Raw genomic sequence first — 20,185 nt, forward strand, 5'->3', positions numbered from 1 at the left:
GCCTGTCATACTTTGGACATGTTGCCAGGAGGGAACAGTCATTGGAGAAGGATGTCATGCTGGGTAAGATGGAGGGTCAGAGAAGGAGAGTAAGACCCCCAAGGAGATGAATCAGCCAGGTGGCATCATTGATGGCGTCAAGTGTGTCAGCGGTAGTGATGTTGGCCCAGGATCGGACATTGTTTCGTTTTGCAGTGCATGGGGTCACTATGAGTCAGTTCCCACTCAATAGCATCTGACAACAACAACAACATGCAAGTGCTAGAGATGTTCATATTTAAATTTCCTTTCCAAGTAACAACTCACTTTTTAAATGTAAATTCAGTTTCTCAGTAGACCCTTTTGTACTATTTCTATTGTATGCTATCTCACTCTATTTCTATTGTATTCTGGCTTCTATTAACTTTTAACCTAGTCTTTCTTCTAACTGTTGCACACAAAACACTGATGGGCTGGGCATGACATCAGCTTTCTGGGCATGGAGAATTTTGCTAGGTAGGGCTGAATTTTCCAGTATTATTAATAGAATAAAAATTTTAATCTATTTGTAGTTGCTAGAGCCTCTAAAATATTTACATTTCCCCATACTTACAGATCCCCTGTACCTAATGAGGGAGAGGGAATGAATCCATTTAAAATAAATTCAGTGGTCATTTTCTAGTTGGATCCCATTCCAAAGAAATTCATCTTGCATGAAACACTTCCAATATCATAAGTCTCAATAATTAAATGTGCCTTTAAAATTGTTTTGTTCAACTAATCTGAGTAAGTGTTATGTTTTTCGGTCAGGTATATAGATCATTTATTTTCATGCAATTTAGAGGAGGAAAAAAGTTTGAAACGCACTTCTGTAACCGTGGCAAACAACTCAAGGAATAGTAGTTATTGCTACGATAACCACAGCTTTCCACAGAGCAGCAAATTTTACACCAATGGTTTAATTATACCTATCCTTACAGGCAACGAAAAGTTATGGAAAAAACAAAATTATGACCAAACTCCTGGACCGAATGAATTTTTATGTTCTTCCTGTTTTCAATGTTGATGGATATATTTGGTCATGGACAAAGGTACCATTCTGTCGTCTTGTTTTTATTTGGATGATCTATTATTTTCTTATTTTAATGTATTTGACTTTTGTACTCAGTTTAATATTCGTATAAGTAGAAAAGTATATATTTTTCATTTCAATTTCAGACTAAAGCAAGGATAATTTCCTGGTTACTTAGGTATCATTGAAATAATATTAAGTATCATGAAATTTTTACTGCTGAGGAGGCTATTAATGTTGGAGGGTAAAGTAATAATTAAGAGGGAAATATGTGAGTATAACACATTCTAACTAAGAATAAAAGTAGCTTAAAGACATTTTTAAGGAGCTCTGGTAGCATAGTGGTTACGAATTGGGCTGCAAACCTCATGGTCAGCAGTTCGAAACTACCAGCCGTTCCGCGGGAGAAAGATGAGGCTTTCTGCTCCCGTAAAGATTTACAGTTTCGAAAACCCTGTACAGGGTCGCTATGGGTTGGAACTGACTCTAAGGCACTTAACAACAACAACAAAGGCATTTTTGACACATTGCATTCAAAGAGAAAATCATTGGAAAAGGATTTGAGGTAAAAATCCTTATACCTTCCCTTACCCCCCACCACCACCATCCCCTAAAATAATAAATACAAGAGAGATCTAGATATCTGGCTATCTGTGTGTCTTTGTAACAGGAACCTTTATCCCCAGTGTTATTAATAAAATGAATACCAAACTTTCAAGAAAATACTATCACATCAATTTCTTCTCCAAAAATTATGCTCCAACTGTGACAATTTAACCTGTGCCACACTTAAATCTACAAATGGTGAAAGATGTTATGAAGTCATCATTTCAATTATGGTTCATTTCAGAACACCATTGATCATTTTCTAATACTCCTTCTGAGAAAAGAATTAGTACTTTCCAAACAAACTGACTTATACTATGAAGGCTTAAGAATATAAATATAAGAAACAATGTTTCAGGAGATTATAAATTAAGAGCAAGCAATATTTTTTCTTTTTTATAAAGGGCCTCAAGTTAACTAAATTTCAAATAAAGTTATAGACTTTATTTAAAAAGATCATCTGAAATGATCAAATTGAAAAATGCAAACTGGCTTTATATAAACACTTTCATCATTCATTCCTGCAGAACCGAATGTGGAGAAAAAATCGTTCCATGAACCAAAACTCTAGATGCATCGGCACTGACCTCAACAGGAATTTTAATGTCTCATGGAACTGTGAGTAGCAGACTTGGTTTCCAAGAAAATGAGTTTAAAGAGTGTTCAAACACCTCATTTAGCTGAACCATTTACTTATTTCAATAGAGACAGGTATTTCTTGGAGGTCCTGGTTGGTGTAAACTGTTCATGTACTCAGTTGCCATTGGTAGTTAACTGAAAGCTTAAGTCCAAAAACAACTCATAAGAAAGACCTGGTAGACTTCCAAAAGATCAGGCATTGAAACCTCATGGTGCACAGTTCTACTGTAACAAGCATGCCGTCAACAGGAGTCAGAATGAATGCTATGACAACTGACTTTAAAGAGTGTTCATTTTCTTACCAACAAAAAGGGAGGTATTCATCATTACCATAAAGAAGTTACAACTGTTTTGCTGTGGGGCAGAGGGAAATGGGAAGGGTGAGGAAGTAGCGCATGTCAGGGTTGCTTTAGAAGCCACTTGTTCCTAGATACATACATTTAACTTGCTAAAAAATCAGGTACAATCCAGAGGTCCCATTCTCCTCCTTGTGATAAAATTGATAAATACCCAATGGCTAAAACTAACATCTAGGTAGTTTTTTCAGATGTTTATCACCCTGCTGGGGAAAATAAAATAAAAAGGACTAAAGGAATGCACCTCACAGGAGATCTTGATAAGCAGAAGCCTGCTACTTCAAAAGGCAATGTGCTTGCTATACAAACAGGGCTTTATGTTTACAGACTTTCAAGGCTAAGATACCACTGCCCCGCTTTGTGTATTTTTTTCTCAATTTTGTTGAAAACATCCACTTGGTTTTTTAATTCTACTCTCCCATAATGAATATTATAAAAGCAGCTGTCCCAATTGAAAGTTGCCTGCTGAAACAAATGGAAGAAACTCAGATTCAGAAAACATCATTTACATTAGTACCCAGCTAGTAAAGGCTGAAGTTGAATTGAGACTCAGGGTTATCTAATTCCAATTCCTGGACTGCTTCAAATATGTTATTTCTGTGATCCTGATGAAGGGAGAGGACATAATAAACAATGCTGAGCATAGTCCAATGAGGAATTCTGTTACAAGGAGCTGTGGTGCACAACAGTTAAGTGCTCAGCTGTTAAGGGAAAAGTTAGTGGTTTGAACACACTCAGCAGCCTTGTGGGAGAAGGATCTAGTGAGGAATGTGTCTGTTCCAGTAAAGAGTACAGCCAAGAAAGCCTTATGGGGAAATTCTCTTTTGTCACATGGGATCGCTGAGTCAAAAATAAGAAAAGGTCTGGCACAACCTGACATGTGAGCTGCCCTATGAACCTAGGAGACTCAACTGGTTAAAGAATTTTGTGACTCCACATTGGGTTGAAAGGGGACTGCACTGATGGTCAGATTGTGATCTCACCCACCCATGTCCTCCTACAGTGTTTCCTGACACTAATGACCCCTGTAGCGCAATCTACCGAGGCCCTGCAGCAGAATCTGAGAAAGAGACAAAAGCTGTAGCTGACTTCATTCGGAGCCACCTGAATTCAATCAAGGCCTATATCACCTTCCATTCCTACTCCCAGATGTTACTGTTTCCACATGGATATACTACAAAACTGGCACCTAACCATAATATCCTGGTAGGTAGAAAAAAGTCTGTGGTTTAGACATTGACACTAACATTGAGTTTCCATTTTAGTCTTCATTAAAAATATGGGTTGTGTTGAAATAATTTCAAAGTTTAATGACAAAGTACTAATGGAGTTTAACATGGGGTTCAAATTATAATCCTCAGATTAACTTTCAATTGGTTAAAGTATATAGAAAATAAAATCATGAAATGTTATTTTAAGAAAACAGGAAGCAACATTTTCGGAAACCCTGTACAGGGTCGCTATGGGCCGGACCCGACTCAACGGCACTTAACAACAACAACAACAAATCACTACGCAGATCTTTTGGGGAGATATTTTCCATGGGCGGTACTGTAAAACCACCCACAGCAAAAGACATCTGCTAGTCCTATCCCTCTCACAAAAGATTTCAGAAAATCAATTGTGTATTTAAATCAACATAGTCCACCATTTGTCTGTTTATTTGTCATAGTGCAGTGTTGTTGTTATACTAGAAGCTATCCTACAGGTATTTTAAATACCAGGATGGTAGACAAGTTTCTGCAGAGCTTCCAGAGTAAGTCAGACTCAGAAGGAGAAGAAGACTCCTGAATGTTTAGCAACTGAAAACCTTATGAACAGCAGGAGGACACAGTCAGATAGCACCAGAATACTGAATATTGCAACATTGTGAATAGCACTAGAATATTGTCAGATATCGTACTGGAAGATGAGCCCCTCAGGGTGGAAGGCACTCAAAATGTGACTGAGGAAGCTTTACTCCATTCTTGTTATCATGGTCAACTCTACTTTGACGAGGCAACTCTTCCTCAGTCTCATTTTGAGTGCCTTCCACCCATCTGTGGAAAGACACAGTGAAAAATCTCCCTATCATCAGCTAAAACAAAGTCAGGGGCAGTCTGTGGAACAGATCACCAATTGCTCATAAGGAAGTTCAGACTGAAGCTGAAAAAAAATTTAAGTCCATGAGAGCCAACATATGACCTTGAACATATCCCACCTGGATTCAGAGATCATCTCAAGAACAGATTGTATGCATTAGACACTAATGACCAAAGACCAGAGAGTTGTGGAATAACATCAAGAACATCATGCAGGAAGAAAGCAAGGTAGACAGTTCACTACTATACAAGGTCATTATGAGTCAGAACTGACTCAATGGCACTTAACAACAACAACAACAACATTCAATCTATATGCTGAGCAAATAATCCAAGAAGCTGGGTTACATGAAGAAGAACGTGGCATCAGGATGGGAGGAAGACTCATTAACAACCTGCTATATGCAGATGATAAAACCTTGCTTGCTGAAGGCAAAGAGAACTTGAAAAATTTACCAATGAAGATCAAAACCACAGCCTTCAGTATTGGTTTCATCTCAATTTAAAGAAAACAAAGGGTACCTGACCCAAACCATGGTATTCTCAATAGGTTTGCATGCATGCAAATGTTGGACAATGAATAAGGAAGACCATAGAAGAATTGATGCATTTGGGTTATGGTGTTGGAAAAGAATATTAAAAATATTTAAAATACCATGGGTTGCCAGAAGAACAAACAAATCTGTGTTGGAAGAAGAACAGCCAAAATGCTCTGAAGAAGCCAGGATGGCAAAATTTCATCTCTCATACTTCAAACATATTATCAGGGGGGGCCAGTCCCTAGAGAAGGACATCATGCTTGGAGAGTCAATGAAAAAGAGGAAGACCCCAGTGAAATGGACTGGCACAATGATGGCAGCAATGAATGGGCTTAAGCGTAACAACAATTGTGAGATTGGTACAGGACATTCTGTTGTTTCATTCTGTTGTACATAACGTTGCTATGAGTTGGAACCACTAAATGGTAGCAAAGAACAATCAACATAGTAATGATATCATTCCATTTACTCCCTAAAGATGAGGCTTTCTGCTCCCGTAAAGATTTACAGCCTCAGAAACACTGTACAGGGTTATTACGAGTTGGTACTGACTCCACAGCACGTAATCACCACCATCACTCCCTAAAGATAGACCATTATAAGTGTTTGTGAAGCTTCTTTACAGAACAATTATAATGTACTTAGAATCACTTCCTCTCTATGAATATCACTGTATTACTGTTGTTGTTGTTGTTAAGTGCCATCGAGCCAATTCTGACCCATAGAGACCCTGTATAGGGTTTCTGAGGAGCAGCTGGTGAACTTGAACCGCCAACCTTGCAGTTCAAATGGCTTTGCAGTCTGTCACATTAACCCACAGTGCCACACCAGGACTCCAATGACAGCATGTTGTTGTTAAGTGCCGTCGAGTCGGTTCCGACCCATAGCGACCCTGAACAGGGTTTCTGAGGCTGTGAATCTTTACGGGAGCATAAAGCCTCATCTTTCTCCCGTGGAGCAGTTGGTAGATTCGAACTGCTTAGCTTGCGGTTCGCAGCTCGATTCACAACCACTACCAGAGCTCCTTCCAATGACAGCATTAGCTCACTGAAAATAAATTTCTCATTGAACTACTTTATTTAGATCCTCAAATGCCAAATAACCAGTATAATGCACTCTTTTAACTCCCAGTAAATTAATGCCACTTGTATTATAATTGTTGTTAAGTGCCATCGAGTCAGTTCTAACTTGTAGTGTAACCTTATATAGGTTTCCAAGGAGCCGCTGGTGGCTATGAACCTCTGACCTTGCAGTTAGAAACCCAGTGCTTATCCTACAGTGCCACACCAGAACTCATTTGTATAGAATTCTATTATTCCACTCCAACTATTCTTTCTTTCCAGGACAAAGTTGCAAAGATTGCCACTGAAGCCCTAGCAACCCTTTATGAAACCCAGTACATCTATGGCCCAATAGCATCAACAATTTGTAAGTTCTGCTCTATTATTTGCTAAGTCTTTTCCTAAACTTTTTAAAATAAATATTAAAGTAAATTATATAATTAGTAAATTAAGGTCAAAATGTCTGAAATTTATTTTTTTTAATCCAGTTTTCACAAGAGATTCTAAAGTATATGTGAGTAAATGTGGTGCTGTGGAACCATAAGATTGTTTTGAACTACAAGGTCGGTGGTTCAAACTCACCAGACGCTCATTGGAAACCCTATACAGGGTCACTATGAGTGGGAACCAACTACACAGCACTTAACCACAACACCAATTACATGTAGGAGTCCTGGTGTGGCACTGTGGGATAAAGCACTGGACCTCAAGGTCAGTTTGAATCACAAGGTCAGTGGTTCAAACTCACCAGCCACTCCTTGGAAAGGGTACCCTACACAGGGTCTCTATGAGTCAGAACTGACTCGACAGCACTTAATAACAACAAATTACACGTAGGAATCCTGGTGGGTCTGTGGACTAGGTATTGGGTTGCTAACTATAAGGTCGGTGGTTCAAATCCACCAGCCACTCCTTGGGAGAAAGATGAGGCTACGAGTACCTGCAAAGATATACAGCCTCAGAAACCCTATATGAGTCAAAACTCACTCTATGACTCTGCGCTTGGGTAATTATATGAAGGGGATAGATTCTGCCTTTTTTGTGGGAGAGATTTTCTTGTAACAAATTATACTGAATTCTTACAGTAAGATTACAAAATCAACAAAGGTTAGTAAATCAAGATACAATAACAGTTTGATTCACCAGCCTTCCTGTACCCTGCCACCTATAACTTGTTATCATCACAAGAACGAAAATTAACAAGTATCCTTTGAAGAGAGGACTACACCCCTTAATTCGTTTAAAAAGAATAAAAGCATTTAACTTTAATTCTTTCTTCCTTGGCTTTGTCTATGAGCAATTAAAGTCTTCTCTGGTGTGGCACTGTGGGTAACTGCACCACACAGTAAAGCCATTTGAACTGCAAAGTCAGTGGTTTAAGCTCACCAGCTGCTCCTCAGAAACCCTATACAGGGTCGCTATGGGTTGAAATCAACTCAATGGCACTTCACAACAACAACTACATCTAAAAATCAGGTCGACAACCAGTTTCAGCCACTTTGGCCATACAAAATTCCTGTCCTTTTCACATTCCTCTTCCCTTTATTTTCGACTGAAATCTGTATGTGTAAACCCATGGTGGACTAAGAAAGGAAGTTACAAGGTTTTAGTTCAGTTGCTTTTGTTTTTACATCTCAGCACCGGCTTCTTACACTTTACTACTTTTAGACAGTCTTTGTCTTTGTGCACTTTTGAATTAATAGATTTAGATTTCTTGGCCTTGGTTTTCTTCTTGTGTATACCAGGGGTCAGCAAACTTTTTTCTATAAAGAGCCAGATGGTAGATAAATTTGGCTTCATTGGCCATATGGCTTCTGTTGGACTACTCAACTAGAGTGCACTGAAGCTCAAAAGTAGCCATAGACAATATGGCTACTAGCAAGCGAACATGACTATGTTCCAAAAAATTTCATTCACAAAACAGGCGGCCAGCCATAATGTGCCAATTTCCACTATTTTCTAAATTATGTCTGTGATTGTTTACTAAGTCTTTCTTAAAATTCAGGGATCATGCTTAGCCTTTGATTTCCACATTCTCAGCTAATCCTAACGACACTAGCTGGGCCAGGACTAATCCCAGGTTTTACTAAGAACAAAGTTCATGATCTTGACCACTGTGCATAATGCCTAACCATTTAGTTTTTGGTGCTAAAATAAGCACATTTTTCTGTTTTCGGTCAACAGAAATAAATTCATTTGGTTATTTCACAATGAAAGACTTTTATTTTCAAGTTTCAATAAGTTCAGACCATAGAAGATGAGACCATCTCTATTCTTGTAGTTAAACTCCCACTAAGCATAATTTGGGAATGTTAGCATGTTTGCTGCCATTGAGTTGGCCCCCAATCATGGTTACCACATACACAGCAGAATGAAATGCTGACACTGACCCTGTGCTATCACATGATCCATTGCAGATGGCACCATTGTGATCAATACAGTTTTGACCGATTGAGTTTTGGAAACAGATAGTCAGGCTTTTCTTTCTAGCCATCTTAGTCTGGAAACGCCACTGAAAGCTCCTCAGCAACATAGCAGTATGCACATCACTACTAACAGATTAAGGAGTGGTGACAAGTTGGGCTGCTAACCTCAAGGTCAGCAACTGTTCTGCAGGAAAAAGATGAGGCTTTCTACTCCTGCAAAGATTTACAGTCTTGGAAACCCTATACAGGGTCGCTATGAGTCAGAACTGACTCCACGGCATATAACCACCACCACCATGACTAACAGATTGGTAGTAGTGAGAGTACATTATATGCATTGGCTGTGAATGGAACCCAGGTCTCTGGCACAGAAGGTCAGAATTCTAACATTGAACCATTAAATCAGAACTTCAGTTCTTAGTCACTAACTTTACACAAAATTTCCAGTGAAACTACTCATAAGACCTTAATTACTAGAAAAAGTGTTAATTCAAAAGTACAAAGATTGTGCTTTTGATTTTTCTATATTAAATGGAGCCCCTAATGTCTAGCAGAGTGCAGGGCATGAAACAATAGCAGAATTAATTCCTGAGAATTTGCCCAGTGAAAGGACAGGACTTACGTTAGCCTATGCCACTCTCTACACAATTGGTATACAACATTTTTGAACCTAAAGAGTACTTTTTAACTTTTTAACATTTCATGGACCACCACACCACACCAAATACATACTTATATTTCCATCATACTTTTATAATCTGTGTATGTGCATGCAGAAGCCTAGATTTCTTACAATAGCTCTCCTCATCCAAGGTATAACATTATACTTGGGACCAAAAGTCCACATCTTCAACAATTGCTATGGTATTGGAAAATATCAGCATCTTCATTTCCTAGGGAGTGTCATAATAAAATACTACAGAGGCAGAATAGAAATTTATTTTCTCCAAGTTCTGGAGATTGGAAATCCACATTTAGGTGTCAGAAAAACCATGTTCTCTCTCCAGGCACTCTAGGGAATGATCATTCCTTGTGTTCTCCAACTTCTGGTAGCCTCAGCCATGTCTTGGTATTCCTTGACTTTTAGATGTATCTCCACATGGTGTGTATCTTTCTCTTGTCTCTGTTTCCATGTGAGTTCTCCCCTTTTATAAGACATCACTCAGAAGGGGTTAGGGCTAGGACCCACCCTATTCCAGTACAAACTCTTTAACTTATCTGCTAACAAAAGAAAAATCTTTCCACCAAACAAATTTACAGGTACAGGGGTTAGGACCAGAGTATCTTCACAATCCATCCCTTTATAGCCAAGTCATCACATAAATTCCTACAGCCTATATTTTGGAGGCTTCTTTGATAGAAGAGGAAAAACAGTTACAATAGATAAGTCCCATTCCTAGAGAAAATTCATCAGTAATTACCTATCAACCACTGTTGATTGTTAAAAGTCCAAAGAGAAAGTGCAGTGATACAACCAATCACCAGCTTCCAAATAGATCTGACTACAACATACCTGTACTGGGGACTCATTAAACATATGGTTGTTGTTAAGTACCATGAAGTTGGTTCCGACTCATAGTGACCCTGCACCAGGTTTCTGAGGCTGTAAATCTTTATGGGAGCAGAATGCCTCATCTTACTCCCACGGAACTGCTGGTAGTTTCAAACTGCTGGCCTTCACGTTGGCAGCCCGACTTATAACCACTACACTACCAGAGCTCCTTAAACATGTAGTGGATGACAGCAAATTTTGAAAACAGATTACACACACCTAGAATGTAATACTATTTTTAAATGGAAGCTTGTTTATATATGGAGAGTCCTGGTGTGGCGCTGTGTGTTAATGGGTCAGAATTGAACCCCATATAGAGAGTCAGAATCGACTCAACAGCACTTAACAACAATAGGGTTGCCGGATTCCTGGTGTGGCGCTATACAGGGTCGCTATGGGTAGGAACCAACTCAATGACGGCTAACAACAACAACATAGGGTTGCAAGTCCTGGTGTGGCTCCTTGGAAACCCTATACAGGGTCGCTATGTTGTCAAGAGCCATCGAGTTGGTTCAGACCCATAGCGACCCTGTATAGGGTTTCCAAGGAGCACCTGGTGAGCTTGAACCACCGACCTTGCAGTTCAAGCGACTTTGCAGTCTGACGCATTAGCCCACAGCACCACACCAGGGTTCTATAGGATGGTGTAAAACTGCTCCCTAGGTTTCTGAGGAAGTAAATCTTTATAGGAGTAGGCAGCCTCACCTTTCTCCTGCTGCATCACACTTAGTGACCAAAAATTTAAGGACTGCCTACTTAATAGCCCAGCACTTAAGTGCCTTGAGAGACAGGTTAAGGCACAATAACTTCTCTCTAAGAAATTTCATTCTAACTGGGAGAAGCAAGTGGCAAATACGCAGTGGTAGCTCCATGGGTCACATTCAAAATGCAAAGGCAAATGGAAGGACAGGGTCAAGAGTAATTACTAATTCTACACAACTGTGTATTCATATTGTTTATTGTACTGCATTAAAACATTCTTGAATGCAGATTTGGAAAGAACTGCCTCTTCTACACAGAACTGTATTGGTTAAATAAATGTTCAAATTTTCTAGGCGTGATTCCTTTAATAAAGTATCTGATTGAATGTTAATCAAACATTCATGAAAAATAGGTGGTAGCAGAGTGGTTGACTTAGCAAGAACAGAAAATAAGGGCAGCTCACAATTAAAGTTTCGTCATTCCAATATCCTAATTGTCACTTAAAAAGGTCCCAAGATTTGAGAAAATGTCTACTTTTTTCTCTCTGGGTATTTTCACTGATAGAGACAGGAAAAGGCTGAGGCAGCAATTTTAAAATCCAAATTGAAGAGCGATCTCTGACCTTCAGAAAAAAAAATAATATGTTTGCAATTTGACCCTAAAATGCAAATGAAACATAAAATTAGAAACCAGGGAGAAACCTAAGAGATGGCCTAATCCATGGTTCCCAAACTGGGCTCCCCATTAGATCATAGGTGGGGGACATGTTTAAAAACAAGGATGACCAAGCCATACCTCCAGAGATTTTGATGTCTTAATCTGTGTGGGATTTAGACACTGGCATTTTTTTTAAGTACTGCAAATGATTCTAAGAAGATGGTTTAAGAATCACTGATCTAATCTGAACCTCTCATTTATTGGAGTGTGAAAATGAGATACAGAAAGATTATATTACTTTGGGGCAAAACAAAAATAAAACATCAGCACTCCTGATCACTGGCTGTGGTGTACTTACTGCTGATCCTCAAAGCAGCAAGCTTTAGATGGCACAAAAACTTAAATAATGATTTTTAAAGATTGTGAAATGTTTTAATCTTATAGTGATGGCACATCCAATTCTTCACTATCCTAGAAATTACTGACCACAGTACCTAGTTAGCAAGAAGAGTTATTTGGATAGGAATCAGGTAGCTTACATCATTATTATCACCCATCTGTGAGTCACATTATGAACTTAAAAGTTGACTTCAAAGTGTCCTAGTTGTACTTTGAAATATGTACAATGTGTACCACTCTACACATTGAAAAGGAGAAAATCAAGACCTTGAATTTGTAGCTCCCAACATCTGACACCCAAAATCTACCGCTACAGAGATTTTTTTGTTTTTTTCCAACTGATATTGGTGGTGAAGGTTATGTGCCATGGAGTCGGTTCCAACTCATAGCGACTCTGTATAGGATTTCAGAGGCTGTAAATCTTTATGAGTGCAGAAAGCCTCATCTTTCTCCTGTGGAACGTCTAGTAGTTTCGAACTGCTGATCTTGAGGTTAGCAGCCCGACTTGTAACCACTATGCTACCAGAGCCCCTTGATATTACATTAAGAAGCAACAAAAGTGCAAAAAAATATTTCAAGTTATGCTCATGTGTTTAAAACCAGGAAATTTCATGTGTTTCTGATTTTAGCTTTTCAATTAGAATTCTTTGTGTTGATATAAAAGTATAAAGGTTATTATGTCTAATGCACGTCCATAGTAGTTTCAGCAAAAAAGTCAACTCTTCTAGAAAGCACTACATTAAGTAGGTAGTGGATGGGGCACACAGAAGTTATTAGCATCACTTTATGTGGACTCTTTGGGGCCGAAATCAGATCTTTCATTGTTATTGTTGTTATTAGATGTTATCTGTATAGGGTTTCCAAGGAACTGCTGGTGGGTTTGAACTGCCAACCTTGTGCTTCATTATTGTTGTTAAGTGCCATTGAGTCAGTTCTGCTTCATAGAAACCCTGATAGGGTTTCTCAGGAGCCACTGGTGAGTCTGAAACTCCAACCTTGCCGTTCAAACCAACTTTTCAGTCCAATGGTTATCCTACAGTGCCATTCATTAGGTGGGGTTTTGTTACGATGTGTTTGCTAACTTTGTAGTAAGTTCCCTACACCTAATATTGTGTCTTGAAAGAAATAACAAATGTTGCTTTATAAATGTTGACAGTGTTGTGAATATATACATTATCAACAACAGCAACCAAAAAAAGCATTACCTTATAGAACTCAATGAAGACGTTTTAGTAGGTGGGCTATAGATTGTCATATGGTCAATAATATATAGTACAGTGGTGAACAGCATGAACTCTGGAGACAGAAACCTGCATTTGAGACAGAAGTCTGACTGCTGGCTATGTGTCTTTGTGCAAACTATTTAATCTTCCAGTGCCTAAATTCCTTCATTTGTAAAATGACAATCGGTACTTACAGAGTCATGAAAGGACTTCATCAAATGAGTTAATATATGTAAAGCAATTATAAGGGTACCTGGTATCTGGCAAGTGGTTGTTATTATTTTTATAAATACATACACATATTTTAGTGGGTGCACATGAAGATAAAGGAAAGACTAAATATCATTTTCAACAAATTAAGTTCCAAAATGATATAATGATGTATTTCTTATGAGTAAAACCTTTTAACATTATATTTATTTTATGAAACTCACATCAAGACACATCAAAACTAAATTTAGAAACTATAAACAAAGAAAAAAAGCCTGGAAAACAATCAGATAGAAATATAGAAATAACCTAGAGTGGAGAAACAATTCAAATGAAAGCAGATTTTTTCACTTGAAACCATGGAAGTTATATTTATATTTATATCTGACATTTCTTTTTTATGTACTGAAATTAAGAAAACCAAAACAAAAAACTGTCAAGTCCAAAATCTATCTCCGACAAGAATATCCTTTAGAAATTCTCAGAGGAAGGAAAACTAAAGATTTTGTCACTATCACACCTGTCCAAAAATAATAATTAAAGGAAGCTCTACTAAAGAAAAGAAATTGTAAGAGAAGAAGTCTTAAATTAAAAGTTATCATCAAGTCAATTTCAACTCATGGTGACCCATGTGTGTCAGAGTAGGACTGTGCTTCAGAGGTTTTCTATAATTGATTTTTCAGAAGTAGATCTCCAAGTCTTTCTTATGAGACACCTCTGAGTGGATTCAAGCCTATAACCTTTTGGTTAGCAGCCAAACAGTTAACAGTATGTACCACCCAGGGACTCCAAAGAAAAGGGCTTGTGTGCCAGTGAGTCAGTTCCAATTCATAGCAACCCTGTAGCTGGTGGATTAGAACTGCCTATATTGTGGTTACCCATCCAATGCTTATCCTACGGGGGCCACACTATGGCTCAAAGAACACTTGGAACTGTGGAAAGAACAGAAGAATAATGGACTGAGTTAAAATAAAGATAAATAACATAGACTCTCCTCCTCATGATTGAATCAAAAATTACAATGCCAGAAGATGTGATGATAAATGTATGTAAAGAAGTATTTCAGACATGTACATTTTAAAGGTGGGAAGGGAAAAACGACCTCAGTGAAAGTACGTTTTCTATACATCACTTGAAGTAGTAAAACATTGATACCACTTAATCATGATTAGTTATGTTTGTAAATTATAATACTTAGAGCAACCACTATTAAAATGATGTAAAATTAGATACTCAAAAACATTTCAAACAAATTAGAATACAAGAAAATAGAAGGAAAGCAAGAAAATAGAAATTGAAGGGAAAAAACAGGGGTAACAAACAAATGTCACATAAAAACTGACTGACTTAAATAATATTTATATTATTTCATTAATATTTCAATAATTTGCCTAAATACACTAATTAAAAGATGGAGATTGGAAGAGTGGATGAAAAACATGATCCAACAAGATGCTGTCTACAAGAAACTAACCTGAAACATAGCAACCTCAGTAGATTGAAGCAAAAAGACGGAAAAAGATATAACGTGTGAACATTGATTTAAAAAAAAGGAAGAATGTCTATATTAAATATCAGATAACAGATTTCAGAGCAAAGACATTTACTAAAGAAAAAGAGAGACGTTCGTTGTTGTTGTTAAATACCATTGAGTCTGTTCCAAATCATAGTGACCCTGTATAGGGTTTCCAAAGAGCAGCTGGTGAGTTTGAGCCATTGACCTTGAGGTTCAAATTGACCTTGCAGTCCAGTGCTTTACCCACCAAGGAGGCTTAATCCACCAAGAAGACATGATCTTATATATGTATGCACCAAATTCACCAACAGTGTTTCTGCCAAAAATTTCAGAATTGTTTTTCCACAACCCTTTCTTGAAAGTTTTAGTGATGTTAAATATATTTCTTTGTATTATTTGCCCTTTATTTTCCCCACAACCAGCCCAACTTCTGCTAATTTCCTTATGATGATTTTTTCCCCCTAGCCACCAAGATAAACACCATCATTTTTAATCAAAATGACTCTTCCCTTCTGGTGTTTCTTACAATGTTTCTATTCCTTTATGGTGGTTCTTATCCCAGTTCAGGTATTCATTTCACAAAACTTCCTCACTTGTCTCTACCCTTTCCAAACCAGATTAATCATCCACTAAAGTGGCTGTCACTGCCTCTCACACAATCTAAACTCCCACTCCTGGTTCACAGATTTTCTGCACTTTGCCCACAAAGTCTCATTTTTCCCTTTGCTCCCATGCAATTGTATCTCACCAATCCCTAAAAATGTGTCCAGATTCTTCCATCCTTGTAGTTCACTACTTCCACTGAAAGTTACCTTTCTCCACCTGAAAAACTTTTACACTTTCTTCAAGGCCCTCTTCAATACCAACTCCATTAGGATGAGGGTATTTGAACAGGTGTTGAACATGAAATAATGTCTTTCTCACAAGGTATAATCTCTTTTTCTTTGAATTCCCTATAAAATATTATACTTCTCTAAAGATGCCCAGCGTAATATGTCCTGTATCTATTGATATGTATCTTTAACTTCACTCCCTAAATTGTAACTTTCCAAACACACTAAGAACATCTTCATCTTTGTACCCTGTACCCTCTGCAGTGCCAAGTTAAGTACAGTATAATATTAAAGACTTAAAAAATACTTATTGAATAATTTAAAAACCAAACCTATCTCCTTCATCCAAAATATTCCTTCATTCTTCATCACAAATTTGAAATCTTATCTTTCAAACTTAAAATGCTAATTATCAGTTCAACTCATTATGTGTCCTAAAGCATAAATTGTTTAATTAAAAAAAACTTTTTTCTATTGCATATAACAAAATATACATAAGTGAATTTATATGTAAGAGGGGATTCAACAACTTTGTGGGAAAATGGAATTAAAAGACATTGGAATTTTTCCATGAACTTATTGAAGCCTCCTCAGATATACATTGGGAAAAATCTGCTGCCAAAAAAAAAATCTCTTTAAAGTATTAAAAAAAAAAAGCAAAGACGTCATTTTGAGGAGTAAGGTGTCTGACCCAAGCCATGATACTGTCAATCTCCTCACATGCTGTGGAAGCTAGACAGTTAATAAGGAAGATTGGAGAAGTAAGCGTTGATGCCTTTGAATTGTGGTGTTAGCAAAGAATATACCATGAACTGCCAGAAGAATAAACAGAACTGTGTTGTAAGAAGTATGCCACAATCCTCCTTAGAAGCCAAGACAGAAAGACTTCATCTCATGTACTTTGGGCATGTAATCTAACCAGGAGGAATCAGACCCTAGAGAAAAACATCATACTGAGAAAGCAGACGGTAAATGAAAGAGAGGAAGATCCTGAACAACACAGATGGACACAGTGGCTTCAACAACGGACCCAAACATGGAAAGGATTATGAGGGTGACATAAGAACAGGCAGTGTTTAGTTCTGTCTTATATAGACAGGGTCACTGTAAATAGGACCTGACCCAATGACACTTAACAACAACAAAGCAACATATGCTTTTGTAGAAATCATACATAGTCTACCTATAATATAGACATACATATAACTTCTATGAAGTCCTGGTATGGTGCTGTAGGATAAGCATTAGACTGCAAGGTCAGTCTGAACCACAAGGGCAGTTATTCAAACCTATCAGTTGCTCCTCAGAAACCCTCTCCAGGGCTGTGATGAGTCGGAACCAACTTGACGGCACTTACCAACACCAACAACAACAATGACTTCTCTATGTATATTTATGTTTTCAATCTTTTTACCAAACAATAACATCCTTAGTAAAATGTCCTAAAAGCTGACCTGAAAAGTTAGATTAGGGGATTAAGTGTTTCTTTATAATAACTGATTTAAGCTTTCTTGGTCTTTTAACTATAAAATCATTTACACTTGTAATATGAATAGCAAGAACTCTGAACTCTATAGAAGAAGCATATAATGACAATTTTTACGTACCTTCTATATGTAGTTTGCACTGGTGAGTTCTCAGTGACCAATGGTTCCTCCACACAGGGTTTCCTCTGATGCTTGCACTTACTCAACCCTCCTCCACCTGGAACAATGTGTACCCAGAGAACATAATTTTAATTTAGTACTGATCCAACCTAAATGTAATTTAAAGGATGCAGTGAATATTTTAAATGGATGGTAGATTCCAAAGCCAGAATTGTTTTGTACTTGACACTAAACCAAACCCACTGTGATCGAGTCGATTCCAATTCATAGCAAACCTATAGGACAAAGTAGAACTACCTCTTTGGGTTTTCAAAACTAAATCTGGATGAACAAATAGTGTCATCTTTCTCCCGCAGATTATCTGGTAGGTTCGAACTGCTGACTTTGCAGTTAGCAGCCCAACAAGTAACCCACTAGCCACAAGGGCTTCTCTTCAGACCACTACTCCCACTGATTTTTGCAATTGACCATATGTGAAATTAACTTATTTTCTGTCACTGCTTTTGGAATCCTGGTGAGTCACTGCAAGATAATGCACTGGATGACAAGGTCAGTTTGAACCACAAGGTCGGCAGTTCAAACTCACCAGCGACTCCTTGGAAACCCTATATAAGGTGGCTATGAATCGGAATCAACTCTACAGCACTTAACAACAACAATCACTACTTACTTTTGAAGTCCTGATGTGGCACTGTAGGATAAGCACTGGACTGCTAACTACAAGGTCAGTGGTTCAAACACACCAGTCACTCCTTGGAAACCATATATGGGGTTGCTATGAGTCAGAACTGGCTTGATGGTACTAAACAACAGTCACTACTTTTACACCAGTGAATTTCCATTTTAAGATAATATTAGCACATGGAGTGGATTATAATCATTGTAATGAAACAAGGTGTATGATTTGTTGAATGTAATACTAATGATCTGCCCTGTAAATGTTCACTCAGTCCACAGTAAAAACCTTAAATTTAAAAAAATATAAAAAGTGGCTGAAGGTAGAACACCCTTGGTGAAAAACAGAGGACAAGTTGTGGGTCAATGAATAGTCTCTACTGTCATCTCAGTTTATGGATCAATGAACAAACACTGGGATGGTCAGTTAGAGAGGCTAGCTGACACCCAACCTACATTCCAGAATTTGAAGAGGCTCCACTTTGAACATCATATTGAAAATTTATTTGAGTTACATCTCCACATTTTATGGCCATATAAATATGGAATATTTTGCATTGAATTTTATCCCTTCCTAGGATGATTGACCAATAATAAATCATTCATTATTGGCCAAAATAAAGAAAAACACTATATCTTTTTAAAGAGAGAGAGAGAATATTAGCATGTGTCTCTAATAAAATATTTATTGTTTATGTTTTACAGATCCAGTATCAGGGTCTTCTTTAGACTGGGCATATGATGTGGGCATCAAACACACATTTGCCTTTGAACTTCGAGATAAAGGCAAATTTGGTTTTCTCCTTCCAGAATCTCAGATAAAGTCAACCTGTAAAGAGACCATGCTAGCTGTCAAATTTATTGCAAAGTATATTCTCAAGTATGCTTCATAAGGAATTATTATCCATTTGATATAAGTCAACTAAACACGTGTCTGTGCCTTTCATGGGAAAGTCAACTGTCATCATCCATGCATGAAGCTTCCACATTTTAGATCCTTCACTTGCTCACCTAAGTACTGTGTTACTTTTGTTTGCTTTCATTTGTATTTAGTATTACTTTAACAAAGTACATTAAATAAAACTTTTATTCACTTTTCCTTGCTTCAGGTAAAGTTTAAGCCCAGCAGAAAGTAAAATTTTGAGTATTTTTTAAAGATGTTACGCAGTGGGAAACAGGAAAGAAATGAAAACCTTCAATTTCCCCAGAATCTGATTATGACCATGAGGCTTTATCATTCTGTATGTTAATATAGTAGAAATAAAATGCATTTCAGTTTTTTAAATGTCTCTTTTGTTTTTAAGGTATATTCTCTACATTTCTCTATTTGTATTAATAATCAAGCATTTACTGCCTTTCATTTAGATGTTGATAAGAAAGAGTATTTTCAATCTTAAAAAAATATAATTTACCAATATATTTATCTCTACAAAAACAACATATTAATACAAGTAGACATCTTGTATATCTTCACATTAGCAAACCACACCAGGACTCCAAAAGGATGTTATAACAAGAACTAAAATGGTTCATATAAAGATGAATCTCAGTGTTTTAAACAGTCAATCCACTTCTCACCAACATTAAGCACATTAACTTCAAAATAATTGAATTTAACCTGCCATAATCAAAGGAATCTACCTGTCAAAAATACCTCTTGGCAGTTACAGACAGTTCTGTCAGCTGTGACCCCAACCCTCCCAACAGATAGAAAGGAAGCCTAAAATTGTATGCATAAGTAAGAGAGCGAAAGCCATGTCAGCCAAGGGCATTCAGAGTAACTTATCTTTACAATATCTACAATAGCATTTTTTAAATGATGATGTTACAAAATACCACAACCCTCTACCTTAAATCCTCATGTGACAGTAGTGATAACACTTTCCAGATATCCTGAACACAAATGTCTACCACAAAGATAAGCATAATTTATCCTTGCCTTTCCATAGACATATATTTCTCAGAACACTCTGGAAATAATTTTCAAGGATCCCGAAAGATACTGAGAAACCATGTCAACAAATGTCTAGGGACACTCCTCATGAGGAAGCA

The 20,185-nt window shown here is 37.4% G+C and overlaps 1 protein-coding gene across 1 annotated transcript in view; it reads left to right on the forward strand.

Moving 5' to 3' along the window:
- The window catches only part of CPA3 (carboxypeptidase A3 (mast cell)), a 57,891-nt gene extending 38,865 nt beyond the window's left edge, over positions 1-19,026 (forward strand). The window contains exons 7-11 of the mRNA XM_006874393.1: positions 960-1,070; positions 2,185-2,275; positions 3,656-3,858; positions 6,616-6,700; positions 18,839-19,026. Coding sequence (XP_006874455.1) covers positions 960-1,070; positions 2,185-2,275; positions 3,656-3,858; positions 6,616-6,700; positions 18,839-19,026 — 678 coding nt within the window. The remainder of the gene's footprint in view (positions 1-959; positions 1,071-2,184; positions 2,276-3,655; positions 3,859-6,615; positions 6,701-18,838) is intronic.
- Positions 19,027-20,185: the final 1,159 nt, after the last annotated feature.

This window comes from Chrysochloris asiatica, unplaced genomic scaffold (assembly GCF_000296735.1).
Source record: "Chrysochloris asiatica unplaced genomic scaffold, ChrAsi1.0 scaffold00274, whole genome shotgun sequence".
Taxonomy (NCBI): domain Eukaryota; kingdom Metazoa; phylum Chordata; class Mammalia; order Afrosoricida; family Chrysochloridae; genus Chrysochloris; species Chrysochloris asiatica.